Below are 24,611 nucleotides of genomic sequence, written 5' to 3'. Positions count from 1 at the left end.
AACTTTAAGAGCTGAAAAGATTAGTTAAAAAATTAAAAAATCGGCAACCATTTTGAGAATTTGCTTCTTTTTTTTTCTTCATCTTATGTGATAGTGAACTGAATATGACTAATGCCACCTTAGGCTTTAGGACATTGTGACCGTAAAAAATAAATCGTTGACATTTTGTAGACCAAACAATTAATCGATTAATAGAGAAAATAACCTGCAGTTTAATTCATAATGAAAATAATTGTAAAAGCCTTTAATATATTGTCAGAATTGAAGCATAGTCTGAAGTAGAGGGAATGTTTGACAAAAAAAGAAGCAAATGAGTCAAAGCCTTCTGATAAGATATTGGAGTGGAATGATCTTGTCCTTGGTGTCAAGGTATTCAGTCTAGATGTTAGATTGTAATTCTAGTTTCACATGTGGTGATATATCAGTGAAACCATTCATACCGTTTGTAATCCATAAATGGCTTCATGTAGTAGTTTCCCTGACTGGAGCTCATTTTCAGCCTGGCTTTTATACCTGATGAAACAGATGTTTGACGCCTTAGACAGTAATAGGAGAAGTAAGAATGATGATTTATTGTAGTCTGGCTATCACCAGACCAAGCTCAATCTTTTCAGATTGAACATTAGTCTGGGGAGTCTGCTCTGTATTTTCCACTGCACAAGAGGCGTGATCAACGGGCATAGTTCAAATGACAGGTTTCCAGCCTGAGCTGCAGGGCGAAATCAAATCGCCGGCAGATCGGGCTGCGTTTATCCAGTCTAGATTTCTTGATCATAACCCAGCACATTTGTTCAGTTTCTCCTTGTGACATGCTGTCTTTACTGCTTTATTACTATTGCTAACAGGTTTGTTTACAACAACAAAATTACTTGGGATTGTCTTTATACAAGATCCGAAAAACATCTTGAACTCTGTAAGATTAACTCAGATTTAGATCTTGGAGAGTTTTGTGAAAATGGAGAGAATAGTCGAGTTTGTAGCCTGGGGTCTGCAACATTAACTGCCAGCCAGCTGCTGGTAAACTGGTAAGTTTACTCAATTAGACATTTTTACGCAGTACCAATAATTATCTGGTGTGCCTGTTCAAAAAACTACTTTGAAGCAAAGCTGTTGCTGCCTGTACTCTCCTCTGGAACAGTTCCTATGCCCAAGGTTTCCCCTAAGTTGGTTGATTATAGGTCATCTACTCAGTGAAACATGTTGCTGTTTCTTTGCTTCAGTTGCATTATTACTTACTGTGGGTGTTAGTCAGCGAGACCTCGGGTTTTCTAGAGCAGGGCTGAGTAATTTAATGCTCTCTTTTTCTTTCCATGTTGATACTACTAAACTAAGAATTTTCTTTGTCATTTTAGGCCTTTATTTGTAACAGGACAGCAGAGAGAGAGAGAGAGAGACATATGTGTAGCCTCTGTATATGGGCGCGCGCTCTACCAGATGAGCTACCCAGGCGCCCTACTCCGAGCTTTTAAACCATTTTTGGTTACCTGTAAGTTCTTTTGAAGTTGCTTTCCAACCGCAGTTGATCAATGGGAAGTTGATTTATTACTCTAAATGTAATCCGTGTCCAACGATTGATTGTTTTAGTATCTCCAAACATGATTATTCACCAGTGACTGATTGTTTTTGTAGTTAATTTTAAGGCCTGTCAGTCATTTGGCACCGTGTGGCAGTTGGCTTAAGAAACACGCACAATTCAGGCTGCAGAAATGGGCTACCCACTTAGTTTACATTCAACTTGGCAGATGCAGAGGAAATTGCATTCTTGCTTTTTTTGCAGTACTCCCACTAAAGTCCTTTTGCATATTTTATTTTGGCTGGGCTTTCTGTGTAGTTTATTACACAGAAAACGATCACAGGAAAAACACAAACTGTGGGGATGCTGAGCAACCTTTTTGAGCAGAAACCACTTGGCAGGTTGCACTAAGCTGCACCAGTGTTTTCCAGGCTCTGTTCAACTGCTCACATTACAACGTTATTAACACTTAACAACCTGTTGACTATAATGACATTATTAAAAAGTAGTTTTTCACACGCAGCCACACCTTTCCATTTGTGTTTGTATTACAGCCCAGATCAGGCCCGTTTCAGTCAAGTCAAAAACAAACACTGCAGTCTATTTGCTTGTGAGGGAAAGCAGTTTCTGGTCGGCAAACAGGAAGCAAAGAGTTTGAATTGTGGCTTAAATACAGCAGCATGGTTAGAAATTATGGGCATGGAAAATGAGTGAGAAATAATCTCTTCTTTTGTATTGACAAGGTGAACTCGTGCAAAGCATCTTACCGCTAACTGCTTCAATGCAGCTGCTTGGCATCTAACGGTGGGCCTGATGTGAAAGCCTCTCCCTCAGCAGCTAATATCAGTTAGCGCTTTGGTATTACTATCTTGCTCTTCATTCGATTCATTCTCATTACCCTTCTACCCTAATTTAACTGTAATCTTGTTAACATTACTCCAAAGTTATGAAATATTCCTACAAGTGATCATGAGTGTGTGTGTGTGTGTGTGTGTGTGTGTGTGTGTGTGTGTGTGTGTGTGTGTGTGTGTGTGTGTGTGTGTGTGTGTGTGTGTGTGTGTGTGTGTGTGTGTGTGTGTGTGTGTGTGTGTGTGTGTGTGTGTGTGTGTGTGTGTGTTTCCTTGAACACTCTGACCTTTGGCAGTATGTACACACACAAGCTCCTGTTGTCTACATATTTGTATGATATGCCTTTGACCTTGAGTAACACACACACACACACTCTGATGGGCCTGAAGCATGACTTCACAAAACTCGCCATGCAACCACACACCCACACATTCTCCAGTTTTTCCCATGCAAGCTTTCACAAACACACATCTAAACACACCCCACCTCCCCTCAGTAAATCTGGCTTAAGCCCCATGCTAATAAGTGTTGTGAATTCTGTCAGCAGAGCTTGTTTGGGTACAGCAAGCTTAGCCAAAGAGATAGTGGTTATTTTCCATTGGACATATTTCTGTCAATCTTCAGTTTAGTTTGGTGGGTGGGGCATCTCTTTTAACTCCTGGCACAACATTGCTGTATGCTAGCTAGAATGCAGCATGCTAGTGTGTTGGAACTGATTGACTGTCCTTTCTGTCCGTCTCTTTATGCCCGTCTGTTTAGTGATTAGAACACACATTATCATCCGGGTTTCTGTGGAGAACAGTTGGTTATGATGCACCAGGTTACTGATAATTGTGACTCTCATTATCTGAAAAGCAGCTCCAAAGCTCAATAATAATGTTAAGCATTATGAGCTTCAATTTCTGGCAGCTTTATTGGGGGGAGTTTTAGAAGCTTTTAGTTTAATTTAAAGTACACTATATATTTTATTTGTGTTTTTTTTCCCCACTCTTTTGTTCTACACAGTTCTCAGTTGTGAGAATTTTCTTACCTTTTCTGTTTTGTATCCTTGCAAGTTGGATATCTTTGCACTGAGAGTTACTTTGGATACAACTGATAGTGAACAGTGTGATAAAGTGGTAGCATTGAGCACCTGAACAAATTAGCCAATTGGTGTTTTTAAACAAATTGAGTTTTGCAAAAACATACTACAAACATACAAGTCTGATTGTTCTTTTTTTTCTAAAATGTGGTCTGTGCTATTCATGTCATTCTCAGAGATGCTTGTCTGCAGCCAGTTTCCAGCACCGGAGGATTTTTGTCTTGCTGTCTGCCATGTCTGCAATCAGGTGGTCACTCCTCATGGCATCCTCACACACTATGGTAAGACACGCACACAGCATTGTCCCACATATAAATCTCAGGGCGTAATCATACACTTTACCAAGGTACACACACAATTATTTTTTGGACATTTTAGGCCTTTATTTGACAGGACAGCTGAAGACATAGAGAGAGAGAGAGAGAGAGAGAAATGAATGACATGCGCCCGCTTTGTCGAGGGGTAAACCTCTATATATGGGCGCCCGCTCTACCAACTAAGCTATCTGGGCGCCCCTTTGAAAGATATTCTACCTACAATATATCTTCCACACTAATAAACACCACTTGGTTATACCTTCTAATACTCAGCAGGCTGATAATAACTGGAAAACAGTAAATCATTTAAAGAATAATGGACCAGATGTAGCATAGTGGACAAGCTTTTTTTATCCAAGAAATAAGTAAATGGACACAGCCAATTATGAGAATAACTATTTCTGCTCTTAGGATTATGCTTTTGATATTCTCTACTTTACTGATTTAATGCTACAGATTTTCTTTTCAAACAGGGTTGGAAAATTAATTTGAAACATTTTAATTGTAGAAAACAATGCTTTTTGGGCCCAATAGATATGATACGCACACACATTGTTCAGCTGCATGTGCTTTATACACCTGTAGGCGTACTATAATTTAATGAAATGCAATATTTGTTGCTATGGAGACTGTAATCTTCAGTAAAAAAAAAACTAGTTGATAGATCTAGTTGAGATGTTGCTCTGCCACTATCAGTTATTTGTACATTAAACAAATAAAGTATTAAAATGTAAATTTAAATTAGAAAGGATTGATTTAAAAAAAAAAAAGTTTAATGTGTAGATAGGAGGTTTTATGCATTCACCTTTTAAGAGTATGTAGTTGTTAAAGTGGTAACACTGTTGAGCCCAGCTCTCATTGGCCATCAACACTGTCCGTCTACCTCTTGTTTGTTTTTGATTGTGGCTCCACTGAGCTCGCTCGCATCAGGCTGCTGCTTCCTTCTGTTGGCAGCACGTGCACCACCCTGAGCTGTCTGTTTTGAGCCTGAGAGAGATGGGGGCGGGGGGGGCATGGTCACGCTTAACGAAGACACACACTTCTCACTGAGTGGAGAGAGCCCAGTGGAGTTTCATGCACACACATTCTCACTTTCTGTTTCTCAGCAGAAAGAGGTCAGTGGTATTGTGAGACACATACACACACACACACACACACAGACACTCGCTCACTCACGTATAGACTCCTGGCAAGCGCTGTTGTTTTGTCCCCCCCTTCCCCCTTTTTTTTGGCAGCGTTTCTGCTTGCTGACATGCACACAGAGTCAGTAACAACAGGTCTAAAACATACTCATACACACACACACACACACACACACACACACACACACACACACACACACACACACACACACACACACACACACACACACACAGGAGTGGGAATCTCCTGAGAGCTCCCCATAAAACCAAGCTATCCGCAGGCCACAATATGATAACAAGCAGGCTTTGTAGTGAACCAGCAGGCCAAGTTGCAAGTTGTATGTTTGAATCATTTTCATCTTGTTTCATCATATACTTTTATAGTTCTTATTATTTTAACTACAGTGACCTATACACACAAATGCTCTGTGTCATGACATGAAAAATGCTCCTCCTGACCTGCTGCTGAGTGGATTGCCTCTAGGAACTGACCCTGTCAAGATTGTCTTATGATGTTTTATGCATTTCCTCCCATTGTTGCTCATTCCTCATGTTACTGTAACATCCTCACAAGTATAGTGCCATTGTTCCCTGCTGGGGATTCTACTTTAAATGTTGTGACCCTGCATTTGTATTCATTGCAAAGCATTGGCCTTGTGTATCCATCATGGGATCTGCTTTCATGCTTGAACTGTGCGTCGAATCAGCACTGAGGCCTTACATATACAAATATGCATGCACACACAGAGGAGCAGGGGGTTGGCTGCTCCAGTGGTCAGTGGCTCTGAGTTATACACACCCCTTTTACTGTTCAAGCTTTGCTGTGTGTGACGAAGAGAGTGGTGACAACTTAAGCTTGGACCTTTGCTATATGGGTGTTAATATATGCCACATCTTCTGTTCAAAAAGGTTTGGATAAACTGTATTTTATACGTCAGAGACTTGTTCCATTTAGTGGATTTGTTTATTTAAATCTCCTTAGAGTAAAGCAAGCATGTATATTCTTAGCATAAGTGGCCACAGTGGGATATCAAATAAATCCCTCACACTGGCAGTGTTCGTGCCATGATCACTCCCATGAGCTTGTAAAGAGAAAATGTGCAGACATTTTCTCAATGAAGATATATGATTTTACCACTCTTTGAAGGAATGTGGAAACATTATTGAAACTTTATTCATATTTAAGTGTTTTCTAAGGGCTAGTATAATTAGTATGAGTTTATTTAAAGGAGCATTTCATATGTTGGTACATTTTGGGCCCTGAACACCATGAGAAATTATGGAATTTAAGGGTCACAACTGATAATTGTGTGCGTGTAAGTCATGCTTTTGATGCTGCGTGTTTGGACAAATCAACGCACCATGCTGTTCAGATATGTCAGTATGTATTCCTTCCTATTCTCTCATCTACTACAATTTCTTCTCCATTCTTTCAGTCTGTCTCCACTGCTGGTGGCCTGCTATGTGTGAGTAAGTCGAGTGCACGGTGAAAGGGTTGGTGGTGTCTGTCTCTCTCTCTACTTGCCTTCCAACTTTACTCTGCAGTAGTGGTGGATTAATTAATCTCTGAGGCAGGTCAACAACAAAAACAATCCTCTGTTTCCTTTCGGTTTCATTCTTCATGCTTCGCAGTGCTTCCCTGTCTTGAGTTTATTGTTGTGTAACAATGTGTGCCGGGCCTGTGGTGTAGTATCACACATCACATGATGTTTGTCTGTTGTTGGAAAGTTTTGCCCTTAACCACAGAAGTTCTGATTAGTTTAGTTTACTGGTCTTGTTGCTCATTATCCTGTTGTGTTATTGCGACTTGGCTGTGTGAACCATTAGCCTGGGCCAATTAAAATGCCAGCTGCTACATCAAGGTAGTTTCTTTGCAATTCAATTTGTATGGTGTTTAAAAAAATGCAAAGTGCATGGCATCAAAATAGTTTTTACCCCAATCTGAGAACCAAAAGGAGAGACATTACTCAGAAGTCATCATCTTCTAACATAATTGATCATTTATCAATTTCTTTTCTAGACTAGATCTTTGCAAGAGAGCAGTGGTTAGCACCTTTTTTAACCATGACTTCCCTTCATAGTGATCTTTTTTTCATGGCATCTCTCTATGCTTACTGTCTGATTATTTGTTTGATTAGCCAGCTAACATTTGGTTATCTCATATTTAACAGTATAAAAGTGTAGCTAATGTAAATGTTGCCTTGTTTATGTGGGGATTGTGTTATTGTTCACTTACATTTATGAAAGACATAGACATGCCGTTTTTTTTTTTTTAATATAGATTTCCAGTAGTATGTGTACTACCAGAATCCCAATGCTTTCAATGAACTGGTTCCAATATAAGCTTCATTGCCTTTGACTCAGTATTTCTAGATAACTTGAATGATTTAGAATCTTCATAGATGCTTTTCTTAATTTCTCTCTGAGTCTCTCTGCTGCTCCTTGTTCAATGTAAACAAACCCAGCTGAGCTCTGACAGCCTCTGCTTCTTCATCATGCAATGGCTCCACCCACAGGATGAGTCAACAGCCAATCGGCAACCAGCTGGGCTCTCAGCATTGCCATAACAACAGGCAGGCAGGAGAACCTAGTAGTGAGGGTGCCCTTGTGGTCGAGTGGCTTAGTGACCTTGCCTGGGCAGACATCCATGTATTGTAAATCAGGGCAGTTAGCTCCCTACTGGCTCCTTACTCACAGGAAGAGCTATGTTACAAATAAGTTCATTATGTCTTACTGTAGATACATTAGCTGTAAAGGGTTTTATAATTTTGGTTGGCCCACAATTTAAGCTGCCCATAATTATGTTGTTTTAATTTTACAGTTATGAATCTAGTTAGCCAAACAGTACCTTCACTTTTGTTCTGTCATTTTGCAGAATTACTTTTTTATTCAAATTCTTAATTTTTTGCTTCATACAGCATTTAAAAACTATATAGAGAATTCATTAAATAGAAAAATGAACAGGAATCCAGAGATCCAAGAAAAGCATGCAACATAGCTTGAATAGCTGGTTGAGTTGGACCCCCAACGTACCCAAAGTAAAGGGTTTATTTGCCTTAGCCAAAGGGCACATCTCATATTTCTTAAGATTCAATGTTTATGTAGCTATAGTACAGCTTCATTGATCTGTGATTTGAGTAGACTAAAATGGTGTGTAAAAATGAAAAAGAATGTGTGATTTAATGTGTGAAATTATTAATGTTGTAGCTGCATACCTGCAAATGTGGCTCTGGACTTTGATCCTGCTACTCTGAATACAGCTGCCTCCCCGGCCTTCTGCTTCCACTGGCCTATTTACACACCTGTCACATGCACGCACACACACACACACACACACACACACCCACACACCCCACACACACACACACACACACACACACACACACACACACACACACACACACACATGCACACGCACATTCTCACATATACTAATTTGCAAAGTATACTCATGTATACACACTGCATGTAGAGGCGTATGACTCTAATATGCATGCAAACTTCTTACAGTATAGACTATACCTTGGACAAAAACACACACACTGGCAGTATATAAGTGGTATCAAACCCCCATGCACACACCTGTTATACTTATACATGCAGTGGCTAATCTCTTCAATACACACTTTGCACACACATTGTACACACACTCTCCCTCAGTCACCTGCAGTACACTTTCATGTGCACTCATGCACTGTGAGCAAACACACAGGGTCGGTCAGTCTGTCTGCTCTGTTTTTTTTTTTCTCCAACTTGCTGCTGTTACTACTACACTCATTAACTGGGTTGTAGAACATTGTGACACACACACACACACTGAATCCCTTATGCTGCATGCTGAGTAAAGCAAGACATCGATGCTACTTGGTCAAGAGTTTGTTTTACACTGGTGACACCCTTTCTAAAATGATTCTACTTTAAATGAATATTTTGACATTTTGGGTAATTCGCTTATTCGCTTTTTTACAGAGGGTTATATGAGAAGATAAACACCGCTTTCATGTCTGTGCGACTGAAGCTACAGCTGGCCAGCTTAGCTTCGCACAAAGACAGGAAACGGCTAGCCTGGCTTTGTCTGAAAGTAAGAAAATCCGCCTGCCAGCACCTCTGTAGCTCACTAATTAACATGTTATAACTCATTTGCTTACTCTGTACAACAACAAACAAAAAAAATGACACCTTGTGGTTTTACTGAGGTTCTAGGACGATTTCTTGGCCAGGCTAGCTGTTTTGCCCTGCTTTCAGTCTTTGTGCAAAGTAAAGTTAACCGGCTCCTGGCAGTGGATACATATTTACTCTACAGACATGAGACTGGATCAGTCTTCTAATCTAACTCTAGTCAGAGTTGGATTATCTCCCTCATCACACTGGATGAAGGTGAGAGGTCCCTTTGCTCTGTTTCCTGTACGTGCCCTCAGATGCTATGCTAGTTGCACAACAGGTTTTTTGGGAAAATCTTTGTCAGCCATGCACCACGGGTGAGGGTAATCGTATGACGGCTCAGCGGCTAGCTACTGGTTGTGTTGTACAATTTGCACAGGTCACGAGCCAATGGGAACCTCAGGGATACGACGTCTGGTTTTCTGTGCTTGCTACAAGATCTGTGGGGGCACCATCCTGTTGGGATTTACACAATCAGGTTATGTGAGGCTTTAACTTGAAGGCCTGTGGTTAGGCTGTGGGAGCCCCAGGCGTGCGTGCGTGCGTGTGTGTGGGGATTTATTAGGGAGTTGTTTAAGCTTGATCTTGGCTTGTACATGTCACACTTTCCATCAAATATTTTAAAGCCTGTGGACATTAAGTTTTGTACGTTTGTTGTTAAAGGTGGATGCTCTTTTTCTGGAGAGATTATTGATTTGAACTCAACACCCAAACAAATACACCCCTCCCGTCAGTGCTCCTTCAGAACATTAGCACGTGCCAGATTTGCCGTCTGTATAGTGTTGTGTGGCTCGGTGCGAGCCACTTTGTTTGTTTGCCATTTACAGAGCCAGGGCTGTGTATGAACACCAGATTTTTTTTTTTTCAGTGCGCACACGGAAAGCTTACAGGTTGTGAGGAGATATGCTGAATTTGACAAAGTGTATTGGATTAGAATTGCAGACTTCACCTTTTAATCTGTGTAATTGTGAGCATATGTGGCTATGCCCACAAGTAAAGTTGCGTATTTGTTTTGTATGTTGATGATTGCGCATGTTTGTACATTTGAAACCGTATTTGTATTTGTATGTTTCCATGGTGAATATTAATGACACGATTAACTGCTGACTGTTATCAAAGCTTCTGAGTAAAATTTATATTCTGTATATTCTAACTGAGCTGCTGTCTTTAGGTGTATTTCCTCATCTCACTCACGTTTTCTGCAGTTTTCGATTTGCATCTTTTCGGCAGACAGGAAATTCGGCTAACCACATGGGCCGGTCTTATCCCAAAACCGCTGCTTTTCACCATGGTATCTATCAGCTAAATCTAGCTAGGTCTTTCAGATGTAGGTTATTTACCTTCTGAAGCAGCTGGTAGATTAGAATAACATTGTTTTGGACTGTGAACATAATGACATTACACCTCATTTTAGAGCTAAATGTTATATATAATTTGAAATACTTTTAAACCATTGTACACAATTCAAAACACTTATTGTGAGTTTTCTACACCTCCGTTCTCTGTTTTTTTTTTTGTAAAAAAATGTTCCCTTTGTTTTCACTCAGGTAGCTGGGGTATAGTTTCCATGTGAGACAATCAGAGAGAGACAGACAGTCCTGGACCACACCCTCTCATTCCCTCTCCGACTCTCCCACAAAGACATGCATAGCAAAAACCGTAAGTGTGAGCTTCTCTCCTCCCCTACTTTTTTTCCCTCCCACAGTCTTGTGATTTATTCCCCTCTATTTTATTTCTGTGTCTCAGCATCCTTTCACTTGTGTATTCTGATCAGATCTGGGTCAAATGTATTAATAAATAGTTGGCTCTTGTTTGAACTTTGCATAATAACATATTGGTGGAGTTAATCACACAAGGACACTTCAGATGGTGTCAGGAAAGTTGCTAATTAGAGCAAAGTACACTAAATTAATTAATTAAAAAATACTTTTTTTGTGAAAAGGTTCTGCCACTTGGCACCTAAGCATGGTAGAACCAAATAAATACCAATGTTATATATTATATAATCTCCTGTGTCTTCAGCTGTCACCCATCTATGTGACCTTACACACTTTGTCTCTGTCTTGGCCTGTTCCAGAGAAGCGTCACGGCTCCCCCGCCACCTCCAGGAGCCCCTTGGTCCCCATGAAGCCCAAAGCACTTGCAGTGGCCCCCGCGGTGGCTCCCAGTCCTGGGGACACGCGGGCCTTCAGGGTCCCTAAAGATTACCCTCACTCCTGCTTCAGCAAGGCGCCTCTTGCTGTCTATCCACCAAAGGGGGCACGGAACAGGACGTGGTGGGCTCATCATTCTTTATTGAATATGAGGACTTTCTTACTCACATCCCCACAACATTTTTTTTAGGAGCTGTTGGAGTTTCATAAAATGCTGCTTTTGCTTCTCCCAAAATATTTAGTGCTTTAACTACACTCTTCCCCCTCTGCAGTGTATCCCTTCCAGTCGTAAGCCTGGAGAAGATGCCCTGTCTCAGCCGTGCCGACTCTACATCACATGTGCACCTCACCACCTCCTCTTCCTCCTCCGCCTCCTCCCTCAAACCTCAGTCCCTCACTCCCGCGGCCTCCCAACGATCCAGCGACAAGCTCGTGAACGGCCGTGGCACCAGCGGGGCGTCCACACCGCGCTCCACCGCTTCGCCATCATCTCTGGACGGGCGGCCCAGTCCGGCACGCTCTCCACTTGACAGACGGCTGTCGTCTACACCTTCGCCTTCCCTGCTGGACCGGAAACCCTCCCCGTCCCCTTCCCCTACCCACCGATCTGGCACTCTGCCACCCTCGTCGTCGTCGCCATTGGGGAAGAAGCAGCATAACGGGCCTAAGACTTCCTGCGGGTCACAAAAAAGACTCTCAGGTCAGTCCTAAGAATTCTTTTCTATATTGATCCGGGTGAAATCCTTGTGCATGCATGTTGTTTTCCCTGCACCTCATGTTTCACAGTGACACTCTTTTAATTTTCGGAGCATCACAGTGCACACTGCTGACTAATAGGTGCAGTAGTTGGAGTCTAAATATGTGCTGGAAGAGTTAAATATTTCTGGCTTTGCTCCTTGACTGCTCAACTTTCTTCTTTTTAAATTAACATTGATGCGTAACGTCAACCTAGTGGTCATCTCAAAGTAAGAGAGGTAAAAACATACATAGCGATAAAGTCAAAACATGTTGATGCATGTTGTCATGTTTCTCTATCCAGCTTTTATTCTTCTTCTCTCATTTCTCTCTTCGTTTGCGCTCAATCTCGCTGTGCCTGAGCCTTTTGATTTACACCCTCTAATTCATGAACTCCCGCTGCCAAAAAGCAGCTTGCCTTCTTGAGAGATTTCCCCCACCTCCTCTGTCTCTATATTTTGTCATCCTCTCACTCTCCACCTCCTGCCTCGACCTCCTTGTTTCTCTCTCACACACTCAAGCTCTGGCCTCATTCTTTTTCTTTCACACACTCCCGTCTCCTTCTCTCTGTTGCCATTTTCTCTCTTTCTTCTCTCTGTCTTCTGAGTGTTTTTCACTCATCTTGTTCTTCTGCTTTTTTGGGTTGTTTGGTTTCCCTTTCTCATCAGTGTCTTCCTTCAGTCTGTGTTTACACTACCTATCTTCCTCTCTCTCTTTTTCTCTCTCTATCTCTCTATCTCTCTATCTCAACTTCCTTTTTAAATTTGTGTGAACTTGTGAGTGAGCATGTGAGTTTGTTAATGTCAGAGTGCATGTTTGATGGTGTTGAACAGTTGCATGTTTGTCTGTCTACCCTTATGCATTGTAGTTGCCTCACACTGCACAGAAAGATTACAGGGATTATTGCAAAGGCCAGCACTAGATTACAGCCCTCTGACAGTAACACTGTTTAAGATAACCTGCTGACTGGAGGTTGATGTTGGCCTGCTTGTTTGTGTGGGGCAACAAAGGTCTCTCTGTATTTCTGAGCAATACTTTTGCATCAGTATAGAACATTCACAAAAGTTTGGTTTGAAAATTTGTAACTTAATTCTTATTTTTGATCATCATTCTTGATAGTTTTAACATCTCAATCATTTCAACATTTGTTCCCCAACTTCATTGCTGAGATGAAATGACTTGGCAACTACTTTACAACTAAGTTCATTATGATCATTACGTTTAAAACAATGGTCTGGTAATATGGTTTTACCATATTATCTAAAACACTTGTTTGAAAGTAATTGCCCAAACAGTCACTTGTAAACATATAGCAGAGCTATTTCCTGGATCAACTTTGACCTACATGCAGTTTTACAACAGAGTGAATGAATTGTTTGAGTTAGTTTGATTATACTATGTAAAATATGTGCTGTTAGGGTGGCCTCTAGCTCACCCAGTAAGGGCGTTTGCCCCATGTTGGCTGAGTCCTGCAGTGGCGCGGGTTCGAATCCGACCTGCTGCCCTTTGCTGCGTGTCGTCCCCCATCTCTCTTCCCCTTTCATGCTTATCCACTGTCACTTAAATAAAAGGAAAAGCCCCCAAAAAATTATCTTTAAAATATGTGCTGTCATTATAATTGCTCTTGTTGCTACCTTAGCAGGGAGTGACAATGTGGGTTTTAATGTGAGTTTTTAATTTACCAAAAAAATTTAAAAAAAAGTAACAAATTTATTCTGAACTAAAATGGGCCCTCAAAGATTTTACCAAAACAGAACTGAACAACTGACTCGGACCCTATTTCCACCTGGTATTAATGTGTAATGGAATGCGTCCTACCCTACATTCCTGTTTTTACGTTGCAACGTCTGCTGTTGCTGTTTAGAACTTGGCGAGGCTGAGTGGTCAAATAAGTGGCTGTAAATGGGCGGAGCGGTTTCATTTTTTATAAATTCTTCACAATAAAGTCCCGCGTTATTTTGTCATTTGAAAGCTTTTATTTTTAAGCAGCAAAATCCGGAAATGTTGGGACTTCATTAACAATAGCTTAACACGACCCCTTTAAGCAACATGAAACTAAAATAAAATAGATATAGAAACTAAATTTCAAATCACAGAGATTCAGTTATGAGCTACAAAAGTACGAAGAGCTGAACACAAAGACTTTTAAGGCCTGGCAACCTGTAGTAGACATCCTTATATTTATGTTCATAAAATGTTTACATAACGCCGTGGCACAGAGAAAAGTTACATCCTTTGGCGCATAGACAGACACTAGGCAGTGCTTTTCATTAGTCATTGCACGTTTCTGTGTGAGAGTAAAAGAAAATTATATACACAGATACACACAACCAGCCTATATGCAACCAGAAATTATGTACGTGTTTATTTTCAGAGCGGGGAAGTGAAATTCGATCACAAGTGGTCACGCAAGACACATTTGGAGACGCATTCTACTGCCAGGTGTGAACACATGTACTTTTAATACCAAGTGGAAATGGGGTCTTAGACCTAACTGAATGACAAAGAGGGGAACATATATTCTAATTTAGTTATACTAGTGTCAAAAATTGTATCTGCTTCTTTAGCACAATGTGGTATGTGGTTTGATCAGATTTTATTGACCGTGAAACTACTCAACAGCTCCCATCACATTCTGATTGCAAATGTTGCTGAATCCTGCACACTTCAAACAAGTGAGAAGAGAACGGAGAAAACCAGTAGTATAGAGATCTCGCTTGTGAAATAACCTTAACTGTTCCAACTTTGGCACAAAATAGTGTGTTCATGTAGGAAGCTGACTGAGGAAATGTATTGTAAGAATGTTCCATATTAATCCTAAATCTGCTATTTCTAACACTAACTCTTTACGATAAACACCAGAGACTTTTGGCTGCAAGCTGACATAGTCTTAAAAAGTTAATGGCTACACCACAGTCACAGTTGACTTTTGTCCGGCTGCCAGTAGGTCCTGTTAGCTGATTACAGCTTACAGGATCTGTACACTTTATCATTTTGGAAACACTGCTACTCATGTCACACAGAATAGTACTATTAGACTGCAGTAGACCATAGCTGAATGATTAACCGAACAATGAAATATGTGAATAGACAAATGTCAGTGAGTGAACCGCTTTGTCTAAAGAGACAAATTAATGCACTTGTACTGTGAGGCTCCCACTCCCAGAAAATGTGGTTTGATACTTGAAAGAGGGAGGGAATAACCAGTCTAATGTGTGTATATGTTTTACAGGGAGAGTGTTTGATCCTAACAAGCATTGTGGAGTCCAGGACCCCGAGACTAAGCGGCCCTGCACACGGTCCCTCACCTGCAAGGTAACAAAAAAAACACACACACACACACACACACACACACACACACACAAATATATGATCACTCACACTCTCCACCTGTAATTTCTGTGGAGACGATAATAGTTTCTGACCCTTCTTCCTGCTTCCTGTTGATGGCCGTCTGACCAGAAAAGCAGCTTTGTTTGTTTTTGAGAGTAATAATATTGAAGGGTGCACTAGCATTACTATTGTAGGACTTCAACCCACAGCTATGGCCCTGTCTGCCACCCTGTCTGTCTCTGTGATACGTCTGCACTTCCCATTTCTCAGCGCGCAGTAACAGTGCTGAGGCATTATAGGGCCCACGCTTCCCTTGATGAGGTAATTATAGATGTTGGATGAGGCTACAGCATCTTTCAGCTGTAAAACTCTATTTTACTGCCCTTTAATTACTTCTAGCAAGCTTTACTAATCACTTCAAACTGGTTATTAAGTAATTAGAGAAAGTGGCTGGTGAGATTAATGAAGTTTTCATAATTTTTTATAATAACATTTTTCATTTATACCAATCAGAACCACAACTGTAAACAAAGGGACCTGGTTTCAGAGAGAGAGAGAGAGAGAGAGAGAGAAATAATATAATATGCATTTTAGAGTAGTGTGTCTTTTAAAAGAAGCTAAAAATATTATCTCTGAGTGAGTAAAAAGCCACACTACCTGTTTAAACCAGTAATTCACCAGCCTCACATGTATATCCTTTAGAGGATTTTTGGAAAACCAAATGTTTGATAGCTGGTAACTAGGGGTGTCACGATTCTCCAAATCCTCAATTCGATTACATTTTCGATTCTAATGTCACGGTTCGATTCTCGATCTTTTCATTATTTTTAGACTAAACTTTCATGCAATATAATATCTGACCTTTGTTTGCAATGTATCACACTACATTGTCAAATTTAAAACATGTATTAACTACATAATGTAACAATAACATATCTTCAGTCAATTGGAAACTTGACAATTTATCAATAAAGTAAAAAAAATAAAAAATAAAAGTTTGCCAACAATGCCGAGGACAGACGCTTCGCCTCACAGCAGCTGAGCAGTCAAAGAGCAGAGAGGAAGACTCGGCAGTCCCCTAACCTGTTGCTCTCTCTAATATAACCAATATACTGTAAGCTGCTCTGTTTAGGCTACAAAACGTTCATGCAGGCTGAAATTCAACTGTGCGGTTTTGTCTGGATTAAGCTATAAGCAGAAGGAATCTCTGCTAGCTGCTAGGCTAATGTGCAATGGTAAAGACACAGAATATGGTACACTCACATAGCAGAGCTTGCAAACTGTGTTTTTTTGTCGACTACGCGAACGTTGTCAACGTAACACACTGGAAATCCAAAATACTTCGACACCGGCGACTTCAGTGAAAGAGGAGGGGGTTCAAGTTCTGTTGATGGGTCTCCTGCATCTGCAGTTGCCATGCTATCTTTTGACTGGCTCTAGCTAAGTTAGAGGAGGTTGACTGACTCGCAGCACTTCAACACATGTTTCGTTTTCCGCTTGGCAAGCCGACCGGACGTGACATGGGGGCGTGGCAGTATCGACGATTCTATTTTTTAATTCGAAATTCAAGATTGTGACTTAATTTCGGTGACACCCTTACTGGTAACATTCCAAAGTAGTTGCAAGGGAAGACAAACTCACCATGCACTGGCAGTATTTACCCATGTTAGTCTGGTGTGATGTGGACAGCAGCATGGTGCAGTGATTATGGAAACTTTCCTGAAACCAGAGAGCCATTCTTCACAGATCAATACATTCATTAACAAAGTGGAAATAACCCTAATATATATTTGCACTTAGTTCTTATTAGCTTACAAACGGACAAGTATGAAATTGCTATTAACCTCTTATTGTGTTTCTTTGGCTGCCACAGACTCACTCCTTAACCCACCGCCGAAACGTCTCCGGCCGAAGCAAACATTTCAACATCCTCCTGGCCGAACACAAGGGGCGTGCAAAATTAAATGAAGGAGCGAAGGAGAAAGACAGGGACAGATCGCAGGGAGGGAAGGAAGGCAGCAGCCAGAGTATCATGTCACAAGAGACCACATGTCCCAGCAAGCCTCACTGCCCAAATGGACGACCTCTGTCCATGCTGAAGCTACGGCTGGCAAATGCACACATACCCAGGTAGGACCGTGGATACCCACACACACACAGTATTAACTAAGCATGTGTATATATACGGACTATTATTTGGTTCCCCTTTTTAGGAACATATTTCCTAAGATTAAGTCAAACAGTTAAATAGTATTCCAACAGATTTTGCATTTTTATAATTCTATTTCTTCACGTTCTTTCAGTCAAGTTTGTAAGTTTAATCTGTACGTTTCAGGAAAAGCAACACTTTCTGAACAAAAGTCTCCTCTTTTAATTTCTTAAGCATTATTTATTTTTGTGCACACAATATACCCAGTGATTTAAGACTTTTTAGCAATGTATCTTTACTCTTGCTTAATGTATATGACTTTGAATACTTTTTCACATCAATGGAGTTTAACTGTACTGGGCCCGGACAGATGCATGGGAAATCCTTGTCTGTTCATGTTTTTCCCACCAGGGGATGCTGTAAACAACAGAAACAAAAGTAAAGTAATGGCAAGTCTGTCCTAATAAAAGGGTTATGAGAAACTCATTTCCTCTTTCTATTTAGAAGATGATCCTCTGTTTGAAAAAGGAAGTTATTTTGGGTTTTGTCACTGTAAAAAAATTGTTACACTTGTTTTTGTGTTAAAACTTTTCTGTCATTCTGTCTTTTTTCCTTTTATTTACTTCCTTCTTTTTCATCCTCCACACCATCTTGCTTTCCTTACCTTTTCTTTCTTCTCCTCCTTCTTTCACTCTTCATTTATTTTCTTCTCCCATTCTTCTTTTTATTGCACATTACTTTTCTTGCATTACTTCTGTCACATCCTTCTCTTTCACTTCCTCTTTGTTAACCCTCTTCTCCCTTCTTTCTTCCAATCGCTTCTTTGCTTCTTCATACCACTAACTTCTCATCTTCTTTCCCTTCCTCTTCTCATTTTAATTTCCGTTTCCCTCCAACTCCCCCCTCCCTTGCTCCCTCTCCTCTCCTTTCTTTTATTCACCCCTCTTTATTTTTACCATGTCCCCCCTAGGGTTCCTGGCTCCACCACCTCCACCTCCAGTCCTCCTCCCGCCCCAGCCCTTAACCCAGAGCAGTCTCCCCACAGTTGGGTGGCAGCAGCAGCAGACGGCGGTCGACTTTCCAGTGATGAGGGAGACGCAGAGACTCTAGAGGACACTGACAGACCTGCCTTTCACTACTCCAATCGCCACCCACAGCCTTTAGGGGTAAATAATTTGACTAATAATGCTGCACTAACAGACATTTTTATAGTCCATAACCGTGTGGCATTATCTTCCATTTGTACCCTGCAGGGTCTGCTGTTAAATGCCACTCTGAGGAATGATTTTGTCGATGTTCAGACACTAAAATCGAGTGTTTTCAGTGCACACAAAAAAGCGGGAGAGTTGTGTGCAGTTTTGATGTCAGTATGTCGATGGAGCAGTAATATTTGGCCATTATGTTACTGTATTTAATGGGCATTTGTTTGAACACACTGTTTAACAGACTGACTATTCCTGACAAACTGCCCTCCCGAAGACATAGGATTAATTGAGAAACCGTTGTTGTTCAGAATCTGGGTTAAGACCAAAAAGGTGATCACAGGAAGGATACATGACTCTCATTTCCTGTCATAATTAAATTTGACATTATTGTGTATAATTTCACTTAACCAGTGACAGTAAAACATTGAGCTGCACACTTGCATATGTGTTCAAAACAAAGTCACATCTTATGTTTGAAACTAAAAAGAGGCATTTATTTGGTAATATTGTTGTAGCTTATGAGATATTCGGGTTTACAGCTTCTATTTTTAGATCTCTGAACGTGTTAAGTTCTTGAGTAGATTTTAGTATTGCTTGTGTTATTAGTCAGTCTTAATTTGGTATTTTTCCATCACCTCTCTGCTCTCTCTTGGTCGTTTGTTATTTTCCATCAATCTCTCAGTTTCTGTCATTTGATGCCTCTCTCACTCTACGTTCTGCTCTGTCTACCCACCTCTTAATTCTTAATTCCTCCCTCTTTCTCTCACCATCTCATATTCTTTTCTTCCTTTCTTTTCTCTGCATCTTAATTCATCTGCCTGTCTTCCTCATTTTTCTCATGTGCCTTCTCCTTTTCTCCCATCAATATCTCTCTTCATGCTTCACCTTACCTCCCTTCTGTTTTTTCTCCAGTTTTGCGTATTCAGCAGCAGGCTCATGGGACGGGGCCACTATGTGTTTGACAGACGATGGGACAGGATGAGGCTGGCGCTCCAGAACATGGTGGAGAAACACCTGAATGCACAGATGTGGAGGTGAGTGTGCAAGAAAATACACTGTGTGTAAATTGTTTCTTTGGTTGGGTAGAGCTTTTCTCACATTAAAGTCAACTTTAAGGCACACATCACTCATGAAATGTATTTCCAAGCTACTATATGTACACAGGAGTAACTACAGTATGTGATTTGATTTTGTCAGATGACTGTCACTATGAGCACGTGTAAATATGAGGAAGTGATGTGTGGACTGACCTGTTTTTTTGAGGAAAAGAAATACAATTCAGTGAGTGGACAGGAAGTGATTTTTAATGTCAAGCCAGTTAATTTAGGGTTAAAGAGCAGTAGAGAGAACCGCACAAATACAACAAGAGAAAAAGTTAAATGGTTTGCATGCACGTGTTAATTAAAGAATCATTCAAAAAAGTTTGGGAAAGGAATAGTTTTTGAGTTGTGATCATGTTATTAAAACCATGAGAAGAGGACCAGTAGCTAATAGGTTAAAGATTCAAGACAATCATTCTTAACTTCCCAATTCGTGTAAACACAGAAAGCCATTGTTCAGTAAAATACAACATATTGATTAGTATTTAAGGTTTAGTACTTAGTACTTAGAATCTATAATGGCAATGAAGCAACTTAATTGGTGCATTTCTTATCTTCTAACATCCTCTTCCTGTTTTAGGAAGGTGCCTCTGGCTGCTGAGAGCCTCCTCTCCCTCTCCTCCTCTGGTACCTCCCCCGTCACTTCCCAACAGACTCCCCCTCCCACCTCCTTCACTTCTCCTCCCCTCTCCTCCCCCTCCAACTCTCTTTCCTACACTGCCACATTTCCTCAGTCTGCATCCATTGCCGGGGTGTTCAGCATTCGAGACGCTCCGCAGCCCGTCGCCCCAGTTTCTGCACTGGGTAAAGCCCGTAACGGCACGCATAAAGCCAGCCGCCCATCCAAAGACATGGTGGACTCTGTAGTGGGATCTAAGAGGAGAAAAAACTCTTCCTACTCCTCCTTTTCTCCTTCTTCCTTGTTTCCGACTGTGGATAATCAAAAGAGGAACGGCAGCAGCTATCATCCAAGGTTACAAGGTTCAGGGGGGGCAGCAGCAACAGCAGCAACCCCAGCCAGGAAAAAGGGACTTGGGCACAGGGGAAGTAGGCTTTGGAGCAGCGGAGAAGACTGGCTGTCGAGAGCCGATGGGTCTCAAAGCCACAACTCACAGAACAGGTGGGTACAGGGCTGTTCTTAAAGTTTAGACAGTCATAGGAATGTATTTGATCAGCCTTGAAAGAGAGCCAGATCTTAAAAGTCAGGACTAAAAACAACACAATACAGGCTCAGCTCAACACAACATAGTACAGTATGTTGAGAAACACATGAGGGGGATTTATTAACAGGAGAGCATTGTGTAAACGGAGAGGACAGTGTCACCAGTGATAACACTGTGATGACAGGTGTTTAACTTTCCTGTCACATATACAGCACTGTAAAATCTGCTGTGATGATTTTATAGAAGTCCAAATAGGTTTGACTGTACAGCGAGAATTGTACTGGAGCTTACAATATATCATGGCAATTTCCCTCCTCTTCTGGTCTCCAGTCGCGAACTCGGCACGACCAGTATACCCTACTCACCCAACAGGGAGCCGGCCTCTGCCCCCCATCAGCCCCTGGCTTCCCCCTCCGGACCCTTGGCTTTTAAAGAAGGAGCAGAGGGGAGGAAGAGGAGGAGTCCCAGCTCGTACACAGGGAAGGCCAGCAAGCTGAGCAGACCGGGCGGGTTGGAGAGCCTCTTTGGGAATGGGAGCGACAGCGTGGGAATACTGGCTTCGGGGCCAGAGTCCCCAAGACATGTAGGTGTTGGGCTGTCCCTTTTATTATCCCTAGTAGGAATATACCCCTGAGTGTAATTTGGTGTGCTCAATTCTGAATTGTCAAACCAACCTTACTACTAAAAGTCTATATGTACACAACCTTCACATCCATTGCTGAATAAGCTAAACATATTTATTGATGATCAAAAAAAACAAAGAAAACACATTTCAAGTCTGACAAAAACAAATCTTAACATTTGCACTTAGCTCAAAGCGCCACTGTGTCTAAGGACAGCCTCACGTTGCTGTTTGCATGGCTGTAAACACTTAGCCTTGTTAAACCGTCAGCAGTCACGGTTATAACAGATATATTCTCGCATTGCCAGACCTATCTCCACAGAGCTGTGGAGTAAGGACTGGCTACACCACAGATTCTGGGATAGGAGAAGAAAAGCTCTGAGTTGTTTGCATTTCTTTAAACCAATAGCCATCAATTAGGCAGCGCTAAGCTCTGGACACAGCGACCTTGGCTCTGCAAAATGGTCTCCGGAAGGAACTTGTTTTGGTGGAACGTTTGCACCCCACAAAAGAAAACGCCACATAATATATTAAATGAAGTTAACTGTTCACACAATACAGTAGTGTGTGCTATTTAAATTAGCTGGATACATGGTTAAACGTAATTTGCTCTTACCAGTGTATCACCGCGTGTACTTCGTCCAAAGCTATCCTTACCAATCAGTCCCAAAACGTCCCAGTTTGATAGTAAATGCCGTAAACATATGTAAATCATTTTCCGAAAGAACCAAGCAGGCCTGCCTTATTGCACGGTCAAAATGTTCTTGCCTTTTTCAGCATGTAGCTTGCTACCTTGAAGTTTGTTGTTTCCCAAAGCAAAGGTATTTTGGGAACTGCAACACAGAGAGTGGAAGCATAGGGACATTAGGTGTCAGACAGTTATCCTGGAAATATACCATTGTTGATCCAGACTATAACCAATACAATGCTAAATCACAGAGCTTCAAAAATAATCTACAAATCCTAAACTCGCTTAAGATGACAAGTTTACAGGTGAACCCAAACATTGTTGTGGTATGTCTGATGATAGTTTAGATTTTTTATTAAAAAGGGCAGTCCTAATATGAATAATTGGTAAAGAAATAAATAAATAAGTGCACAAGTCAGGTGGGAAAAGGCAGTTTAAAGGCATTTGGAATTTGTTTTATGTATATTTTGATGTTAGAAATTGCTTCACACACAGTAAAGCCACCACTGAGCCAATAATAAATGAAAGCCAGCTAATACAGTAGGTCTCTCTCTTCTTCTCCCTGCAGGCCAAGTTGCATCACTGACAGAAACCTGTTTCATGGACAGAATGTTGGGCAGCTGTGCAGCCCACCACCGTTTGTGACCTTTGACCTCACCACTCTTCCGCTGACAGCACCAATCAGACTGCTTTATCCCGATGGTTTCACCCCTATTCATCCAATGACGGTTCAGTTCACCTGCTGTGACATTGGGGATCTGGACTCTTTGCCCACAGTTGGCTGGCAGTTACTTTCACTCTCCAACTTTAACCTTTGATAATGGATGGCTCCATCGCTGATGGAAAACTGCTGTGCCCTGACTGTGGTCACAGTCTTTAAAGAACAAGATGGTAGATTCCAAAAAATGCATCCTCTGAAAAAGGGAATATGCCTCACGTTTTCAAGGCATTGGTAATATAATACCACCACTGTACAATTTTGGGGGAGACCTTTTTTTTTTTTTTTTTAAACAATCAGTTTATTTTCTGGTTGTTTTAACCATTTTCCTGATTCCTGTGTCTGGTCAGTGACAAGGGAAGAGGTCTGTGATTGTTATTGTGAGTAAGATGGTTGAAGGACCTACTGACACGACTACTGTAGGACTCAGCCTTCATTTATGCCACATCAACACCCCCCACCCCACTTTTTTTCTCTTGATTTTAGCTTTCCCTCTTCCTCATAGATGGAAGACAACAGCAGCTTTAACTTTTGGTTTTATCCAGCTTTTTCCTCTCTTTCAAACTCTTTTTCTTTATTTCTCTCCATCTTTCTTTCCTACTTTTTGTCAACATCTCTACAATTCTCATCTTCCCTTTATCCCCCCCTCCCCTCTCTCCCTATCCATCCCAGCATGCCTGTGTTCAAAGTGCACTTACAGCCCACGCTTCCCCCTTGCTTCCTTCTTCACTGACTCCAGCAGTGCCACACCAAGGACCTGTTCACACAAGGGAAGAAAAAAAGATCTATGTTACCAATGATGCCGATGTATTTCGATATAGGATTTGAAGATTGTTTGTTTTTTCTTAGTTCTGGTTTTAAATGTTGAAAGAAACACAAACTCCTGTCTGTGCATCAGGACTTGCATCCAAAAAGGAATGATTACTACCATGTTGGATCGTTTTTTTTTAAATCTTTTTTTAATTTATTTTAATTTTTATAATTTATCGTTTGTTTTCCTGTTGACCCTTGAGGTTTGAGCTAAAGAGACTTTTTGAGGATAAGAGTAATTTCTATGGCATTTTGAAGAAATGTTGAAAGTATTATGATAGTTCATATTGTTGAAAATGTGTACATATCGATTATTATTTTTGTATTTATTAATAATTGTCCCCTTTTACTAAATATGAGCTAAACAGAGTATTTTTGCCCCCATACCTAGGTCTGTGTTAAATGATATTGATGAGATTGGCCTGATTTCACAAAATCTTCAAGGAATTTGTTCATTAGCAAGTTTTTAAATTATTACTAATTAATACACAAACACAGCAAAATATGAACTTTGACTGTGGCTGCTGTGTATGCCATTTCCATTTCGCCGTGCAGACAGTTCACATACCGTGGCCAATTCTGAAAAAGAATATATATATATATGTATGTATGTGTGTATGTGTGTGTGTGTGTGTGTATATATATATATATATATATATATATATATATATATATATATATATATATATATATATATATATTCAGGCATGTTCTAATAACTGTTATGTGTAGCTTATATTGTTGTCTGACAAAAATATCTTAACTCAAGGAACACTCACATGTGGTTGCAAACTCCAAAAAAGAAAACTGTCCCATTTCCATAAAAGTCAGAAATTGTATAGAGTATGTGCTATTTACTAATAGTTAAAGAA

At 40.8% G+C, this 24,611-nt stretch overlaps 1 protein-coding gene across 2 annotated transcripts in view; it reads left to right on the top strand.

Moving 5' to 3' along the window:
* The window catches only part of atxn7l1 (ataxin 7-like 1), a 28,051-nt gene extending 3,706 nt beyond the window's left edge, over positions 1 to 24,345 (top strand). For both annotated transcript variants that reach the window (XM_028570785.1, XM_028570786.1), the window contains exons 3-13: positions 3,620 to 3,724; positions 10,611 to 10,722; positions 11,141 to 11,339; positions 11,489 to 11,916; positions 15,184 to 15,266; positions 17,158 to 17,414; positions 18,404 to 18,599; positions 19,551 to 19,672; positions 20,319 to 20,858; positions 21,232 to 21,484; positions 22,780 to 24,345. In XM_028570785.1, coding sequence (XP_028426586.1) covers positions 10,707 to 10,722; positions 11,141 to 11,339; positions 11,489 to 11,916; positions 15,184 to 15,266; positions 17,158 to 17,414; positions 18,404 to 18,599; positions 19,551 to 19,672; positions 20,319 to 20,858; positions 21,232 to 21,484; positions 22,780 to 22,797 — 2,112 coding nt within the window. In that variant the 5' untranslated portion in view covers positions 3,620 to 3,724; positions 10,611 to 10,706 and the 3' untranslated portion in view covers positions 22,798 to 24,345. The remainder of the gene's footprint in view (positions 1 to 3,619; positions 3,725 to 10,610; positions 10,723 to 11,140; positions 11,340 to 11,488; positions 11,917 to 15,183; positions 15,267 to 17,157; positions 17,415 to 18,403; positions 18,600 to 19,550; positions 19,673 to 20,318; positions 20,859 to 21,231; positions 21,485 to 22,779) is intronic.
* Positions 24,346 to 24,611: the final 266 nt, after the last annotated feature.

The sequence above is a fragment of the Perca flavescens genome, chromosome 23, assembly GCF_004354835.1.
Source record: "Perca flavescens isolate YP-PL-M2 chromosome 23, PFLA_1.0, whole genome shotgun sequence".
Classification (NCBI taxonomy): Eukaryota; Metazoa; Chordata; class Actinopteri; order Perciformes; family Percidae; genus Perca; species Perca flavescens.
Note: the sequence above shows the minus strand (reverse complement) of the source record. Positions and strands in the feature narration are given on the sequence as shown.